The sequence below is a fragment of the Branchiostoma floridae genome, chromosome 18 (assembly GCF_000003815.2).
Source record: "Branchiostoma floridae strain S238N-H82 chromosome 18, Bfl_VNyyK, whole genome shotgun sequence".
Classification (NCBI taxonomy): Eukaryota; Metazoa; Chordata; class Leptocardii; order Amphioxiformes; family Branchiostomatidae; genus Branchiostoma; species Branchiostoma floridae.
Window position 1 is genome coordinate 10,448,078 of NC_049996.1, and position 16,529 is coordinate 10,464,606.

Below are 16,529 nucleotides of genomic sequence, written 5' to 3' on the forward strand. Positions count from 1 at the left end.
CTTTATACCTCAAGGAAATGTTTAGAGCTTTTGTAGATTTATAGCCTTATCTTGTCTCATTAAGTATGCAAATAAGGTTCTAATTAGCATGATTTACTTTATTTATGTTGCTTTTCTTAACTAAAGAACACAGATTTTATGTGTAGAAGTTCCTTCGTTTAGCAAAAATCCAAGTTAACATTTTGTAATAAATTATGTTTCTTTCTCATTAACATAATCAATTAATCATAGTGTACGCTTTTAACTAGCTCACGCATGTCACAACTAGAAAATCCCACCATTTACCACTACAGAATTATGGCACTTTCACATTAATCATAGTCTGCCTTATTTGTATAATTAGTATCTGTTGATGTTTCACCTGCCATAAATTGAATACTTTACCTGTATAAATTTAGAAAGATATATTATAGAATAAAACTAGAATTACAGTGGCAGAGGGTTCGCCATGTATTCTGTAGGTCGTGAGTTCAATCCCGGCCGAGTCATACCAAATGATTTAAAATGGTACATGCTGCTTTCTCTGCTTTTGGGAAAGAGTATGGAAGTTGAACACACACCACTACCAGTGGACTAGCCCCTGCTGTAGTGATTGCAAAAATGGGTGTGGCCCAGGGCTACTGAAACGGAAATGGGCGCCGCCCTATGCGCCATCAGGGAAGGACTTTGACTATTTTACTTGACTAATTGTTTCCTCGATGAAGATGGCTGTTGTCTGTGATTTATGAAGTAAACAGGGACAGTTAGTGTTGTTTTGAACAGAATATGTTCGAAAACGTTTCTACAATGATGTGAGATCGAAATTTTATGCCCCCTGACACCGTAAGTAGTTTTTGTTATACATGTAGACCTTACAAAAGTCGCTGTACTTTTGTCGTGTCAATAAAGATTATTGTTATTGTTATCTTAGGCCACAGTCGCCACACTGACTTGATTTCATGGATGGCATCCTCTGGAGACCCCAAAGCGCGAGGACTAACAAAAAGAGAAAAATCTAGCAAAAGCAAATGGCGCTAAACCACAGGACAGGATCCATTAAAGTCAGATTACAGAAACACTGAGGCAATTCGATGTTATCAATGATGTTCAGCACCTAGTACAGGCCTTTATGCACGTGTATTAATAATGTTAAGCACCAAGGACAGGCCTGTAAGCCTGTGTATCAATGATATTCAGCACCAAGGACAGGCCTGTAAGCCTGTGTATTAATGATGTTCAGTGCAAGGCCAGTGACAAGTGTCTCTTTATTGATGGGGTTCAGCACCAAGGACAGGCCTTTATGCCTGTGTATTAATGCTGTTCAGCACCAGGGACAGGTGTATATGTCTCTGTGTTGATGGGGTTCAGTACCAAGGACAGGCCTATTTGCCTGTGCGTTGATGGTGTTCAGAACCAAGGACAGGCCTATAAGCATCTGTGTATAGATAGTGTTCCGTACCAGAAGCCTTGTATACCTCGGTGTGTTAATGGTGTTCAGCACCAAGGACAGGCCTGTTGGCCTATGTCGTCGTGTGTTATGTTTCATTTTACATTATGGTTTCACTTCAAGCGTGAACAACAGCTAAAGGTTACACGTATGTTTTGACGCCTGCTTGAAATTGGAGACTGAGTCGGATTATTTCAAGCATCCTGGTAACCTTAACGTTAATCGTTAGCGACGTTGAGCTAATCTAAAAAGCCTTGCGTTGGGACTTGTAGGAGAAATGTCAAAAGCACTTATAACTGCAACTCTATCTGCTCGTTAGATTGAAGCATGGCGACAGTTGATATTTAAAAAAGTTTGCACAGGGGTAAAGGCATAGATCCTCTTTAGATTGAAATATCTCAATTTGTTGTTGAGACTTTTTAGAGCGACCCATGTGATTTCAAGATGCCAAATTTCAAGTCATTCTATGAAAAACGAGCCTTTTAACTATAAAACCAATTGCATTACTTTATTGAAGGACCCTCGTAGTACCTAGGTCACAAGTGAAAATCGTCCGACGCTGGAAAAATTGCACGACCATGGGCGATGGCTGATTTTACTGATCGTGCGATTTACGGGATATGCTATCGCAGGTACATCGTACGATGTATGTGACCGGGGTTTAAGTGATCATAAGAACCCGCCAGTTTCATTTTCAACATTGTACCAAAGTCTGTACTACCTTAGCGCACGTCTCAGTTGGGTAAATCCTCTCATGGACGTAAATATAGAAGCACAGGCACTAATTGCTAACTGTGTTTGCCTGAGTGAAATGATTCGGCCTCTGCCCAGCAGAAACGACTCCTGTCGTGTGTAAGAACTAATAGCCCGTGGTTTTCACACAACGAACGCCGTGAGCCGACCTGTCAATGAATGAATGAATGAAGACCTTTATTGTACATTCATACCCACTGGGTTTAGTACAGGTCACAACAAATGATACAACATGATATAATGATACAATGAATCTACACTACTCAAGGATCGTATTCTACTGCGTACATTCGGCTTTCTCGTTTCTTTGTGATATTGAAAATGTAAGAACAGATATGCTTTATAAGTAAAGGCTTGTCTAGATTCATAAGGAATATAAATTTGTCTATATTACTTAGTTGTATGAAGTGGGGGAACATGGATTCTATTAGTCTGTAGAGTTCAGCTCTCTCTTTCTTGTACAAACTACATTCTACTACAAAATGATGTTCGTCTTCTAACTTATCTAGATTGCAGTATCTACATATTCGTTGTTCTAGAGGAGTGCGGTTATGTCTTCCGGTTTCGATGTGTAATTTGTGGCAACTGACTCGTAGTTTTGTGACGGCCGTCCTGTGCCGAATATTGTCAATATCCAGGTATTGTTCCACATTATAAGTGGACTTGAACAGTCTGTAAGACCTCAATTTGTTTTTAGCGGATCCACCTTTGTTGTCATTGTGTATCTCTCTTAGAAAAGTTTGAAAATAAATGTCTTTCAGACGCTGATTGATAGAATTGATAATTTGAGACGAATTTGTATTGTGCTGTAGAGGACAATGCCATACATAACCATAGCCGCATTCCTCCAGTGACTGGCGAACTCCTGACGCCCAACACTTGGCTCCAGCCTTGTCTAAATCTATCTGGCAAGAAAGAGCGTCTGACTGGAAACTGTCTGCTGGTACTTTCTGGCGAAGTCTAATTAAGTGTTTAATAGCATTTAGGGAGGCTTCCAAATGAATGGGGAACCTCCCTAACTCGGCTCTAGCGGCGAGGCCACTTGTGGATCTTGGCACGTGTAGGGTTTGTCAATGGACCTCCTTCTGGTGGGATCACACGTGTATATATATTCAAGTCCGTATGAGGTCTGCATAGAAGTCTTAGCCTCCACAAGGCTCCACGGGTCACTGTTGAAATGATAGAAATTTGAGAAATATAGCCAGATAGCATGCCAGAGGAGTTAGCTGGTCGCAGACATTACTCCTCGGACAGATAATTCTGACATGTTAACTTATGTGTCTATATTTCTCAAATTTCTACTACTTTTTTTAGCGACCAATGGAGCCACTTAGAGGCTAATAATTCATACGGACTCGCACGTGTATGTATACGCACGTGTGAACCCGGCTTTACTCATGTTACTGTTACATGTACATAAAAAAGTAGCACAGGTGCTTTGTGCTGATTAGTGCTATTATTTCAATTTGAGACAATTTAGAATCATTTGATGCCGAGTGATCCTACTCTGTGTATCAATGGCACTTTTTCAGAGGGGTTTGAGGCGATGTACGAATGAAAAATGCCGATTTTTTTTTGTTTCTCCAAAAGGCACAATTATGTTTCAGTTGAGGCCAATTGATCTGTACAGCCTGTAAGGTAGCACTAACTTCACAGGCACGTGGCAGGGGCTGTTTATAACACACTGGGCGGCTTGTCACATCTAACCTTTACGCATCTGGATACAGGCGTCGTCTAATGAGGATGGTGGCAATATTGGCGGCACGAGTTGCACTCTTTGAAACTTCTAGAGAAGAACAAAGTTTTTAAACTCCTCAACCATGAGTTGTTACTAGATCACTGTGCGATGGATGAAGATAGATATAGTGTGATTCAAGCGCAATCTAAGTTTAGTTTATGTTTAGTTAACTATTTATTTCAGGCATTAGCCCATTCAGAAATACAATTTGTACATTTAAAAACAATGATCTACTTAGAATTAAAATAAAACAATCTATACAGTATCTCATGGCCTGTGCACCACGTAGCAATAGTGTTTCCAGAACTTGCTCGAATCCCCTTCTGGCATAACACATTTGTGGACAAAATGACATTATGCAAAATCTCTCAGAAGCAACTGGATAAGGTACACATCGCTAACAGGTTCAGATGTTTCCGACAACATCTAGTGAAAACAGAGATGAAAGAAAGTGGACGTTTTCTGAAACGTTTATCGAATCGTCTGATGCATTTATACTACAATGTACATGTACTGTAGCCTGGGTACCATCCAATTTCTACCGGGGCTCCTTACACTCATGTACTGTACTATGTGCCTGGATTTCTACTCTCCATCGACGTATGTTTCCTTAATTCATTTCTGTCATTTCCAAGATGGCATAGTCACATAATCAGCTTAATAATCAACTCAACTCGGCATATGGCCGCATCAATGGTTTCAGATTATCTTTCATTTAAATTTGGAGATGAACCGCTTGATGTTTTTGAGTGATGATATTTGGCGTATTAGTTTACAATTTTGCCTCTGGGATTCAAGACGATGTAACACGGGATAAAAGAAATTTGAAAGTACCCGTAAAAACAAGTCCTAAGTGTCCTGAATTACAGTTAACCTTTGGTTCAATTGAGGCCAATTGATACTATGTAAAAGTTGGAATAACGAAATTATTATGAACATTGACGCTTCCCTTTTCCGCGTTGAATTCTAATGTGAGAATCTATGTTCAAATCGCTTTCATTTATCTCCTGATGTTACATGACGAATACAACTCACTGATCTCCAGGCTTCAGTGTTATCGTAATCACATATCTCTTTTTGATGCATTTTAATCATCTTACATATGTTTTTTTTCTTTGATAACCCGCTCAGATAATCTGGGCTTCAAACGCAAATGCGCCCACGTCACTGTGGTACAATTTCACAAAGCCGCAAAGAACAGTCGCGGCTCAGTGTGATACGTATACATGCTAAACGGATGGACATGGATTACATGAAAGGGCTTCAATTATCAATGCAAAGTCTTTTGATATAGTAGTGACGATTGATCTGAAAAGACTTCTAATGTACTCTGTGTCATCACGTTTCACTACACACGACACATCAATGAAGAACAAATTAGATCGAGAAACAGATACTCCAAGAAACATTAAACCACCTATAACGAAGAAGAGTACCTGAAAATTCCGAACGAACAATAAATATCTATTATTACCAAACTACGAATCAGCTGCCACAAACTCAGTGTTTAATCAGGGAGGCACAACCGCACACTTCTGGAGCAAAGAATCTGTCAGTTCTGTAACCTGAACAAGGTCGAAGATGAAGCCCACTTTTTACATGCTTGAAAAAAGCATGTACTGTTTCTGGTAGGGATCTTTGTGATTCCGGACCTATATCTTTAGAACCTCTGGATGGATTGCGATTTCCTTTGCTGTGGGGATAGAGTGTGTGACCTATTGTGCTATTAAGTAGATTAGAAGTTTGCTGTTGTTTTGTGGTTCGTTTTTTTTTTAAATATTTACACCCCTTTTCCTGTTATGGAGTGACCTGGCCTCATTCCCTCTGTCTCAACCTCCTTGGGGACAGCTAGCAGCTGTAACATCTGTTTTGTGTTTTCAGTAGCATGGGAGTGTGTGGAAGGGTCGTTTCCAGTGCTACGAGGGGCGTGCAATAAGTAATGGTCCTGACCCACTTCCAGTTGTCTGATCTAAATGAAATTTTGTATGTGTAATAATTCATATCTCTATGGGTTATGTTGCAAAAGACAGCTCTGAACTAATTGTGGTTTCTGATTTACTGGTGTTTGAACTTAGTCAGGTGCGAAATGGACCAGGTGTGAAATGGAACCAGTTGAGTGTCGCGCAGTGATCCGGTTTTTGTATTTCAAAGGACGCACACCAAAGAAGACTTTTGATGAAATAAATGAAACTTATGGTGATGATGCCCCATCATATGACCTTGTAAAACGCTGGCATCCTGAATTCAAACGTGGCTGGAAGTCTGTGGAAACAGCTCCCAGACCTGGTCGTCCCTCTTGTGCCATTGATGAGGCATCAGTTGGAGGACCAACCTGGGGTGTCCTACAAAATCGGTGTCCAGAGCTGCATCAAACGATGGGAGAAATGCATAACTCTGGGTGATTCCTATGAAGAGAAAGACTAATAACTGTGCCAAGTTTCATTAATCTCCTGCTATGGGAAATGGGTCAGGACCATTACTAATTGCACGCCCCTCGTATATCTCCAGAACAGAACGTGTGATTGTGATGATATTTACCTCCATGAAAAATGGAGGTATAGTTTTTGGTGTGTCTGTGTGTGTGTCTGTTTGTGTTTCCACATATTTGTGGTCAGCATAACTTTAGAACCTGTTGATGGATTGTAATGATATTTGGTATTTGGGTAGGTGTTTGAAAGACGAAGGTCAAAGTCAATTTTGGATCCCCTGGTGTGTGACCTTGGTACTGCAACAGAACTTGGATTTTTGTATCTTTTGACATGGATATGCTATGGTCTTGATTTTTTGGTGGCACATAGCTTGTGGTGTAAGGAAGAAGTGTTGTATGTTTGGGCCCTCTAGCAGCTTGCTCTAGAACTGCTGGGGCATTCTGGTCAAAATCTTCCAAGGAGCAAAAAAGAGCAACTGTGACCATCGCTGTCACCTCTGTATGGTGTGAACTATTATATACACATTGAGTATGTATGTGCCAGGTGCAGGTGTAACAATACGAAATAAAAATGAAATGGTGAGGACACCAGAAAGGTGTAGTTTTGGATCTGACTGTTTACCATAGGTAGATATATAACTTAAGAACAATGATGGAATAATTTTGCCAAACGTCAAACCATATCAACCCCCACAACACACCATGCACACCATCACAAAATAAAACATTTCAAGCAGGTTTGAGTTTTCAGACTCTTGTTGTTAGATTGTAGTTTATATAGTAACGATAGAAGTATTCTTGTTAGCTATATTATAGGAAAGTTCCCTTGCTTTGAATCTTTGTCCAGTTTTGAAAAATTCATTTTTCTGATGAGTTTTGATCAAACGACGTTATTCAAACACATCTTAAGCTACATATTTAACATTACTATGAAACGAAAAGAAGCCGAACAAATGTATTAGACTAGTTTTAGAATCCATGTTTTAGATTAGTCTTAGAAACCATGCTTACTGTATTACTACCCTTTGTATCTATATGCCTGTACTTAGCCCGATAGGGCATGAATGTGCAATAAAAGCTATTATCATTATTATTAAAAACATGCGCAACGGAAACGAACAGTCTGTTGTTGGTCTATGGCCCCGCAATGCTACCATATGCTGCAGTTGTGAAGAATCGTTCATGCCATCCAGGCATCGGAGTTAAATGTCACTTGGCATAAACACACCGAGAGTTAGAAATATGTGAACCATAAACAATTGAGCAGTCGGTTCCACTCATCGTCAAGACTGCCGCTACCTTGTTTGACAGTTTTATTCTCCGAAAGGCGAGAGTTCGTAGAAAATCCATCCGTACGGATCAAGGTGTGCGTTGGAGTGAAACGTAAAGGAGGAAGCTTCTCTCGGTCTTTAAGCGTTCCTTCTTGTCACTGTCAGAAGCTAAATCGAAGGTGATACTAAAAGCACGCAAGTGAGGTTAAGATCAAATGTCACCCGTTGTTGCCAGTCAGAAGAAATATCCTTCAGACTGAATGCCTCCTAACTACATAAATAATCACTCCGTAGCGGCGGCCTCATGTTTTCAGGCTGACGTAGATGCTAAGATGTCCGGATCTAGCTTCATCCGGCTTTTTCAGACCACCAGGTGGTTAGAACGATTTTTTGCACTTAGAAGGATGAAAACTGCAGGGATGTACCTCACTCATGTGTAAATAGTATTCAACATCTCACGCAGTGATTATAAGAAATCATGACGAAACGACGTCAACACCATCTCTTTCAAAATCTCAAACAAAATGGACCTCTGTAATTAAAAAACGCCAGGTAGCCAGAATACAAGTCACAAACATTATCTACCACTCAAAAATTAGCATGCCCGATGTATTTAAAAGATGATTATATTTCTAACTACCATTCAAATTTGATCAGTACTATTTGTATCATCATTTCACAATCTTCTCTAATAGCTGCCTAATATCTTGTCTCCATATGGATTGTGATATTTAATCAGGAAGTTAGGACATAAGCTTGTTACAAGCTTTACTCTGACAGCTGCTTCATCATTGTCTCTCGTGATAATCGGTCTTCTACACTCTATACCATACATCAGGTACCCAAAAGCAAAGATGAATTGTTATGTGCACAACAACTTGATTTTTCTCTACAGACGTTTCGACAACATGTCTGCTGTCTTAATGAGTGTAAATGATTTTACAATGTTTTTTCTTTCATTTTTTAAACACTGATGGAGACAGCAGGTAGATTGCGTACGTATAGGAGATAGATCGCGTACCTACAGCAGATAAATTGCGTACGTACAGCAGATAGATTGCGTACCTACAGCAGATAAATTGCGTACGTGCAGCAGACAGATTGCGTACCTACAGCAGATAAATTGCGTACCTACAGCAGATAGATTGCGTACGTACAGCAGACAGATTGCGTACCTAAAGCGGATAGCTCACTGAAGTTGGGGCACGTTGGCGGCGTCACTGCGTTCTGAACTGGATTCGTATCATGGACATATCATGGAAAACGTACAAGAACGACGAAAGAACAACAAAACACACAAAGCGTAAAAAAAATCATTTTCCATCGATTAAATTTGCTGAGCGCTCTGTCAAATCGGTCGGCAGCAGCGACGACGCCATGTATCTCAGCTTCAGTTAAATACCCGGTTAGGAAAACTGAATGGATGTACCAACTTGATGGCACTATCTACATTACAACCTCTAATGATTTAGCAGGCTGTGATGTCAAGGAGGTGATCGAAGAGGCATCCATGTGCATAGGGAACGTTTAAGCAATCAATTTGCGGAAATTGATTTACGAACTTGATGAAACTATCTACATTATGACATCTAATGGTTCATCAGAGTATGATGTCAAGTACGTGAAGAGGTATCCATATGGAACGTTTAAGTAATCAATTTGCGGAAATTGATTTACGAACTTGATGAAACTATCTACATTATGACATCTAATGGTTCATCAGAGTATGATGTCAAGTACGTGAAGAGGTATCCATATGGAGCGTTTAAGTAATCAATTTGCGGAAATTGATTTACCAACTTGATGACATTGTCTACGTTATGACATGTAATGACTTATCAGGCTATGATGTCAAGTACTTGAAGAGGCATCCATATGCTTCTGGAACCTTTATTCAAATTTACGGAAATTTGATTTACCAACTTGATGAAACTACGCTATAACTTCCATGATGTCAAGTGCGCGTATACGTGAAGAGGCATACATATGCATCGGGAACGTTTAAGCAATCAATTTGCGGAAATTGACATCGCTTTGTAACGATAATAGGGAACATGTGGCTTGGAGTACGGCGATGTGGAGTCCCCTAGAGACGTGACGTCTGTACCAGCAAGGCTCCATTGAGATGTCAATCATTTACGTAAACACCAACGGTAAGAATAACTCTCTTATCCAGCGAGTCACGAACATATGCTGTGTTATTCTTACAGCTTGAATAGAAACCTTCTGGAACTGAATGATGTGTCAGACTCACTCCTTTTTTTCTCGTTTCATCAATGATTTAAGGAACAGAATGTCCAAATAAGTCGTGAGAAATCGTCAGTATGGGAGGCCTATATAGAAACACAAGTGCGGCATTCTCACGGGTGCCAGAGTCCTTACATATTCCTGCATGCAGGACGGGTCAGACCGTTACTGAAGCCTAGCGGGTACAAAACTATGAATAATCAATTTCACGACTATGTCGTTTATGCCAAACAAGCAGCAAGCGTATAGTCACTAGAATTACTGTTTGTTAAGAAAATATTGTAGCAAACACCTTATAGTGTCTAACTTCTAGTGACATAATTTCGTCTTTCACATTAGTTTGTAAAGAAACTGTCCTTTGATTTTCTGATGTTTGGGTAGTCAAAAACTAGCCTTAGTCCACTGTCAAAGATAATCGAATTCTGATTTCTGTATTGTGCAGAAGGATGATATTGTCATACAGCGCCATGACAAGTCGGGGGTTTATTAGTGCATCCAACTTATTTTGAAGATCATAACTATTTCTTTATGTTGTTATAATCTGAATAATATCAAAGAATTCCCCCGTATGTCTTCTGAATGTGTTTCTATCATGAAACGCCATTCCTATCCGTGCACACGTACCATAAGGCAGCAGCCTCTCGTATCTATTCAAACTAGGACACAGGTCAAAACAACAAGGATCATCTTGTCTCCTTAAAAGCCTCGAGTAAATGCTTACTTTAGTCTCTAAGTCCCTGGAGGGACTGCAATAGTTCTCCGATACCGATCATGAATTCTGCCACACGCTTTGACCCGCCCTTCTTCCCATTGGATCTAGGTCTCCTCTACATGCCCTCCGGCATGTAAATCAAAAGGCTCACCATACTCAAGCCCTGTCAAATAAGGGAGCGGTCACATAGGTCGTACGATTGCTAACTTCGGGCATTTTGGAGGGCAGAAATGTACGTCTCCTGCAAAGTTTAACTGTCTTGCTACACAAAATGCCGTTTGGGGATCAATGCCGGTGGTTGGTTCTGTCACAGCCTCCTATGGCATCAAAATCGGACGACGATCGCACGACCTATGTGACCGCACCCTAGCAGGAAATTTGATCGGCCGACGAGTCTGCGAGCAATTCGCCCGGTTTTCTCTCGATCATCGCGCGATTTTTGGAGATCTCGGATCATCGAGCCTTTTCCAATGTCATGGGGTAAATGTAGAGATTTTCATGTGAAAAATACGCTCAGGTCTCAAGTCATACTTTTACGTATTTCGCAATATCTGAATGATAAAAAAAATCGGCGAAAATAGCACAACACTGCCGCAGTGAACAAACCCGACAGTGCCGCACCGGTGCCCCAGGTGCAGTGAGATATCACATTAAGAACCGTATCTGATAGGGCAATCGCTGCAGGATGCCCGCACTGGTCACATGCTAGATACTTCTGATAGGCAATGATACATATATTACGCGAGGGGGGAAACAAAATGTTGGAAAGATGTGCTTGTGGATCCGTATGTCCCATGTGAGAGGGATGTGGAAAGCCTGGGTTGAAAAGAAGCACTTTATTTTGCTGAACGGGTCACGGCTTGAAGAGGATATCTATGCGAAGGTCATGCAATGCCATCGCGGTCGTATTTGTTGTGCTTGTAAAGAATTGCTCCATCACCAAATACATCTTTACAGTCACCCTCTAAGGATCCATTGAAGTCTTTATTGAAGTCTGGGGCTAAGTACATGTCGATTAAACGGATGTATGAATAGTGGGACCAGGTTGAGACGAGGGTATGCGTGTATCTGCATCGGTCTTCGGCAATTTTGTCGGTCACGTTCTAATTTCTTGTACCTAACACGGCTTATACGAAGACACGCGGTTATTGTTGATTATATTACATCGGAAGTAGACCTTTCACGCACTACATTCAATTGCACGAATATAATAATGGTTGATACTGTGGACCTACCGGAAGGACCACAAATAGAACAGTCTTGAATTACCGTTTTGCTTATATCCTGATTGCTCATGTAAGCAAAATCAGTTGGGCGACTCTGAGATGCTGACATTTGCTTAAGGAAAGGCCAGTTGACAGTCCTCTTAGCAGTCACTATTCAGCACTGCTACTAGTAACAGTATTGCTGAAACTCTGTTTTTCGAGAACGCAATGAATAAATATGTACAAAATATAATAATGTGTTGTTCCTGCAAATGACAGCTATGTGCATTTTTTTATTTTCCTTTCTAATCAGCGTAGTAGACTGTAACAAACACGGTGCACGTATGCATAAAAAGATTATTAAGAAACACGTCTGAAGATAGGGTACGCCCCAAGTTTGGGCATCCCCTGTAAGAAACTGCATCTATTGCACACCAATTCTACACGACATCGAGTATTACATCTTTTATTTCTTACCAATTTTAGGAGACTAGGCTGTTCTATAAGAGACTATGTAGTACAGGATTATACAACTGTACAATGGATGAATGAAGACATTTATTGCACATTTTTGCCACACCGGGATAATAAATAATAAGTACATGTCACAACAAGACATGTTGAAAAGATACAGTTAACAGATACAAAATGAGACTATTGCTGGATAAGTTCAACTTCTCCTCGCTTTTCTGTTATAGTGGAGATAAAAGAGTCTATCTCCGCCTTAACCCTTGCTGACCCCTCGCCAATCCCTTCATCCCGATCTAGCTGGAGGTCAATGCCCCAGTTGAATGGTTTATATCGTTTCGGCATCAATGCACATACTAGTCACCAGGGCGCTATTACAATGGCAGGGCCTCATTTAATGTTGGGCGATCCAAAGAGAATGTCTCCGTTAAATGCCGTAACTTTTAACATCAGAGACCCACAGAAAAGGGGAGAAAACTTTGATTGTTATAAAACAGCTACAGGCTAAGTAAACGAGATCACAGGGGGATCACATCAGCAGTTGAGTGTACAGGACGAACGGAGTTAACGACCGCTGACATTCCCTTGAGGCGATGTTATATAACCTCTCGATGTTAGGGGGCGCTCGTGTACGCTCCCTAAGGGTGCTGACCATCCCAAGGGCCGCTAGGAGAGCGGTGTAATCAGGCTTACCAACCCACTAATACGTTCCCTTGCTACTCAGATGTCAAAAGCTTATTGGACTTTGGGGACCTATCAGACGTGTATTGTTCAACAAAATGTAGTAGGACGAAACACGTACGTGCCGAAGCGGTCGAGGATGTGGTCAAATGATCAGAATTTTCAAGGGTGATTTTAATCGCTGGGAGCAATGCTCTGCTTTGTCAAAGAGGGTCAGCAAATATTATAAAGAGAGAGGAGAGATATAAGAGAGAGAGAGAGAGAGAGAGAGAGAAAGAAGAGAGGAGAGAGAGAGATAGATAGATAGAGAGAGGAAAACACACAGACAAACAAACGACACCGAAAATGAATGTATCCCTTTGGCGAAGGTAACAAACGAGTAAAGCCGCGGTTAAATCAAAGTAACGTTTGAACTCTCCTTGCTTCAAGAAAATATATGGCTATCGTTTGACTGCAAACCAAGCGGGAGTGCTATATTTTACTCATATACACGGAAGTAACAGCAGCTATAGGCCCAGTCACACCCACAATCACGCCCACACCCACGCCTGACCATAAATTTTCGTCAGCAAGCTGAGTGCATTCTTTGCACAGTTGTGGTTATGTCGTATGGTAAAATCCAGCCTTTGTACATGTAATGGAAAAGGTTTCCGTATAAGCATACACTCATGTCGACAGTTACATATAGTTCTACCGAAGCCTCTGAAACAAAATACAACAAAAGGTACGAAAACGTTAACCATACTTCGAAAGTGACCTACCGCGTCTTAACAGAGAAGGAAGTGTCATTTGGACTACGGTTCATGTGACAAGCGTCTTTAAAAGGCGTGTTTCTTCCCAGAACTCGATGACTTGCATTCCCTATCATACCAATGATGTAACATGATACGGTTCACTGGCGACGTCAGGTCAAAACACTATGTGCACTGTTGTGTACAATAAAAAAGGGTGCGCGGAAAAGCGCTTTAGATTTTACCTGCAGGTAAATGCATTTGGACTGCTGCCCATAATGTCCATAATGCGTATTTCCGGATGACGACACGAAGTTCTACAATCATCACATGAGCGTTTGTGACACACTTGTTGCACACAGGAGACAGTTTTGTGTCGCAATCTCTTTACTACAGAACAGGTGGGCGACACTGGAGCTGTTGTGTTCACAGGTTTGTCTGATTGTATCGTATACCCTGTTAAATCACCTCAAGACGTAGCACGGTTTGTACAAGCTGCATGTACGGACATACTTATTTCATCCACTCACACCGGGAAGAACTCCTACTTTTGTTGTGAAACCTTAGTTTTCTTTGATTTGGTCGAGTTGTGTCTGTCCTCACACACGGGACCTCCATTTAACGCACTATCCTAGGGACGTCCCTAACTGAAGCTCATTTTCACTTAAAATTTAAATGAAGCGAGGGAAGTTTTGTGAAGTGCCTTTCCCAAGGGCACACCGTAAGGGCTTGGCACGGAATTCTACCCCTGGACATCTGAGCCAATGATTTTGGGTAAACAACCTGCCACTAAGCCACATGACGCCACAGATTTGCATATGTTTTCATTTGTTTTGTTGACATTTCTTCCATGACATTGTTTGTACCACGCTGTGCTATGCGTGTGCCTCTAATAGTAGGTCAATTGTGTGTCCCACATTATGTCAGAGTCTGTTTTGGCTAGGCTTATCCGATCCAGTCACAACTATAAATACATGCGGTAGACATTGGTCGAAACTGCAGGAAAAGGTGTGGTCTGGTACTCTCCAAGCAGAGGTTGAGTCGCGGAGATATAGTACTGGTCGGGAAATGTACTGGCGCGCTCCTCTGACCTGGGACATCCCTTAACTTGTATTTACTTCCGCCATGTCGTGGCCAATTTGTGACAGTTTTATACATATGCATGTATTGGTGGCAACACTGGTCACACCACCTCACACCACCTCTAGTTTTCTTAAGACAGGCTTTGTGACGTCATTTTAACCACTAGGGGATTTTTCTATCATGTGCAAATTCGTGTACACTAGTGCTTAGTTTTAGTTCCGCATTGGAGAAGTCTCTCTACAACTATCGGTCGTCTCCAGCTTTGCATTCAGGATTCAACTGGTATTGTGATGCCTTCTTCTTTTGATCTTTCTACTTAATTAATTCTAATATGTCGAACGACGTCGACTGTCTTCTCCGTCTTGTTCTGTTGTAGGAACTAACTAAAGGTTTAAAGTTGTTTCAGCTTGGTGGTGGCAGGAAGTGGAGTTGGGGCGGGTTTAACTTTTTGGGTTGACTTGGCCCGGCCGGGTCCAAGGTTCTTTGGCATGTCGGGGATACTGACGGGAAGTTTCGTCAGAGTTCCCAGAAAGTTCCAAGAATAGGTTATGAAAGGGCAATTGTTGCAAATGATTTTTAAGTTCTAATTTTTCTTTTAATTTCGTGGTAAACGCATATTTGTTCCTTAATATGGGAAATGGCATAGACAGAATGGAATTAGCAAGAAATTTACAATCAACTATAATAAATAAAAAAAGAAATTCTCAAACAAATATTTGACGGAAGTATGAAATCTACGGTTTCTTGTTAACGTCGTTGTAAAACGGTTTTTAACTCTAAGATTACATGTATTTTCTTCTTCACACTTCTTTCGCAGGTTCACACTTCGTGGCGGTGAGGTGACACGAGCGCCACCATGTGGCGACAACACGTCATGACAGAACAGATCTTCCGAGAGGACAAGGAGAGGGAAACGTACCGTGACGTCAGGGAGGGGGAAAAGCGCGGGAAACTTCCCTTCAACAGGAGCAAGGTCCTGTTCGTAGGAGACACGTGGCAGGGGAAGACCAGTTTGAAGAAACGACTGACAGGACAGGAGTTTGACCCCCACGAGGGGCGGACTGAAGGGATACAAACTAAGATGGTGGAGACACAAGAGGTGGACCAGACCTGGGCAACGCGTCATCACAATGAGTCAGACTACAGCAGGAGTCTGGCTTGGTTCGTCGCACAAAGAAGTAAGAAACGTCCGAAGAAAGGCGCCACGAAAGATCTCGGTAGTTTGATGAAAACTGCTTCGTTTTACTTCGTTCTGTCGTTTCTGGCGGTGACGGCGCTGGAGTTTGGGTCTAGAGTAGGGTACGCTGTGGCGTCCCTACTTTTGACCAGTACAATCTTTATGATGCATCTGAACTCTGATTTCTACCACGTCACGAGGATTGCCTCCGCTATCGCTGTGAACAGTGTCTTCATAGGCGTCATGAAAAACGGCGTGGAAGATTTGTACCAATCTATTGGTCCTATCCTGTCGATGGGACCCTTCTCTCTACAGGGTTTTGTTTTCTGTGTCACGGTAACGTTCGTTTTCTGTCTCACAGAAGGGTTTGTAGTGTTCCCCTTCACCTGTAGGGTTATGCACATCATGCTGTGTTTGGTCGCGCCGTGTCCGGAGTTTGGAGCTGTCGGGATCCTTCACTTCAGGACGACTGACACTCCAGCCGGTCATGAACTTCAACATGCATTCTTGTTCGAACCGCTAGGGAGCGTTATTGGTCTAACTATGTTTCAATTCAGACACATTCTCATCAAGACCAAGCTCGGGACTATCTTTACCTACCTCTTATTC

General features: G+C 41.5%; 1 protein-coding gene across 1 annotated transcript in view; it reads left to right on the forward strand.

The window, feature by feature from the left end:
* Window positions 1–13,820: 13,820 nt before the first annotated feature.
* LOC118405396 overlaps window positions 13,821–16,529 on the forward strand; it is a 9,284-nt gene continuing 6,575 nt past the window's right edge. Inside the window, exons 1-2 of the mRNA XM_035804893.1 lie at window positions 13,821–14,092; window positions 15,561–16,508. Coding sequence (XP_035660786.1) covers window positions 15,600–16,508 — 909 coding nt within the window. The 5' untranslated portion in view covers window positions 13,821–14,092; window positions 15,561–15,599. The remainder of the gene's footprint in view (window positions 14,093–15,560; window positions 16,509–16,529) is intronic.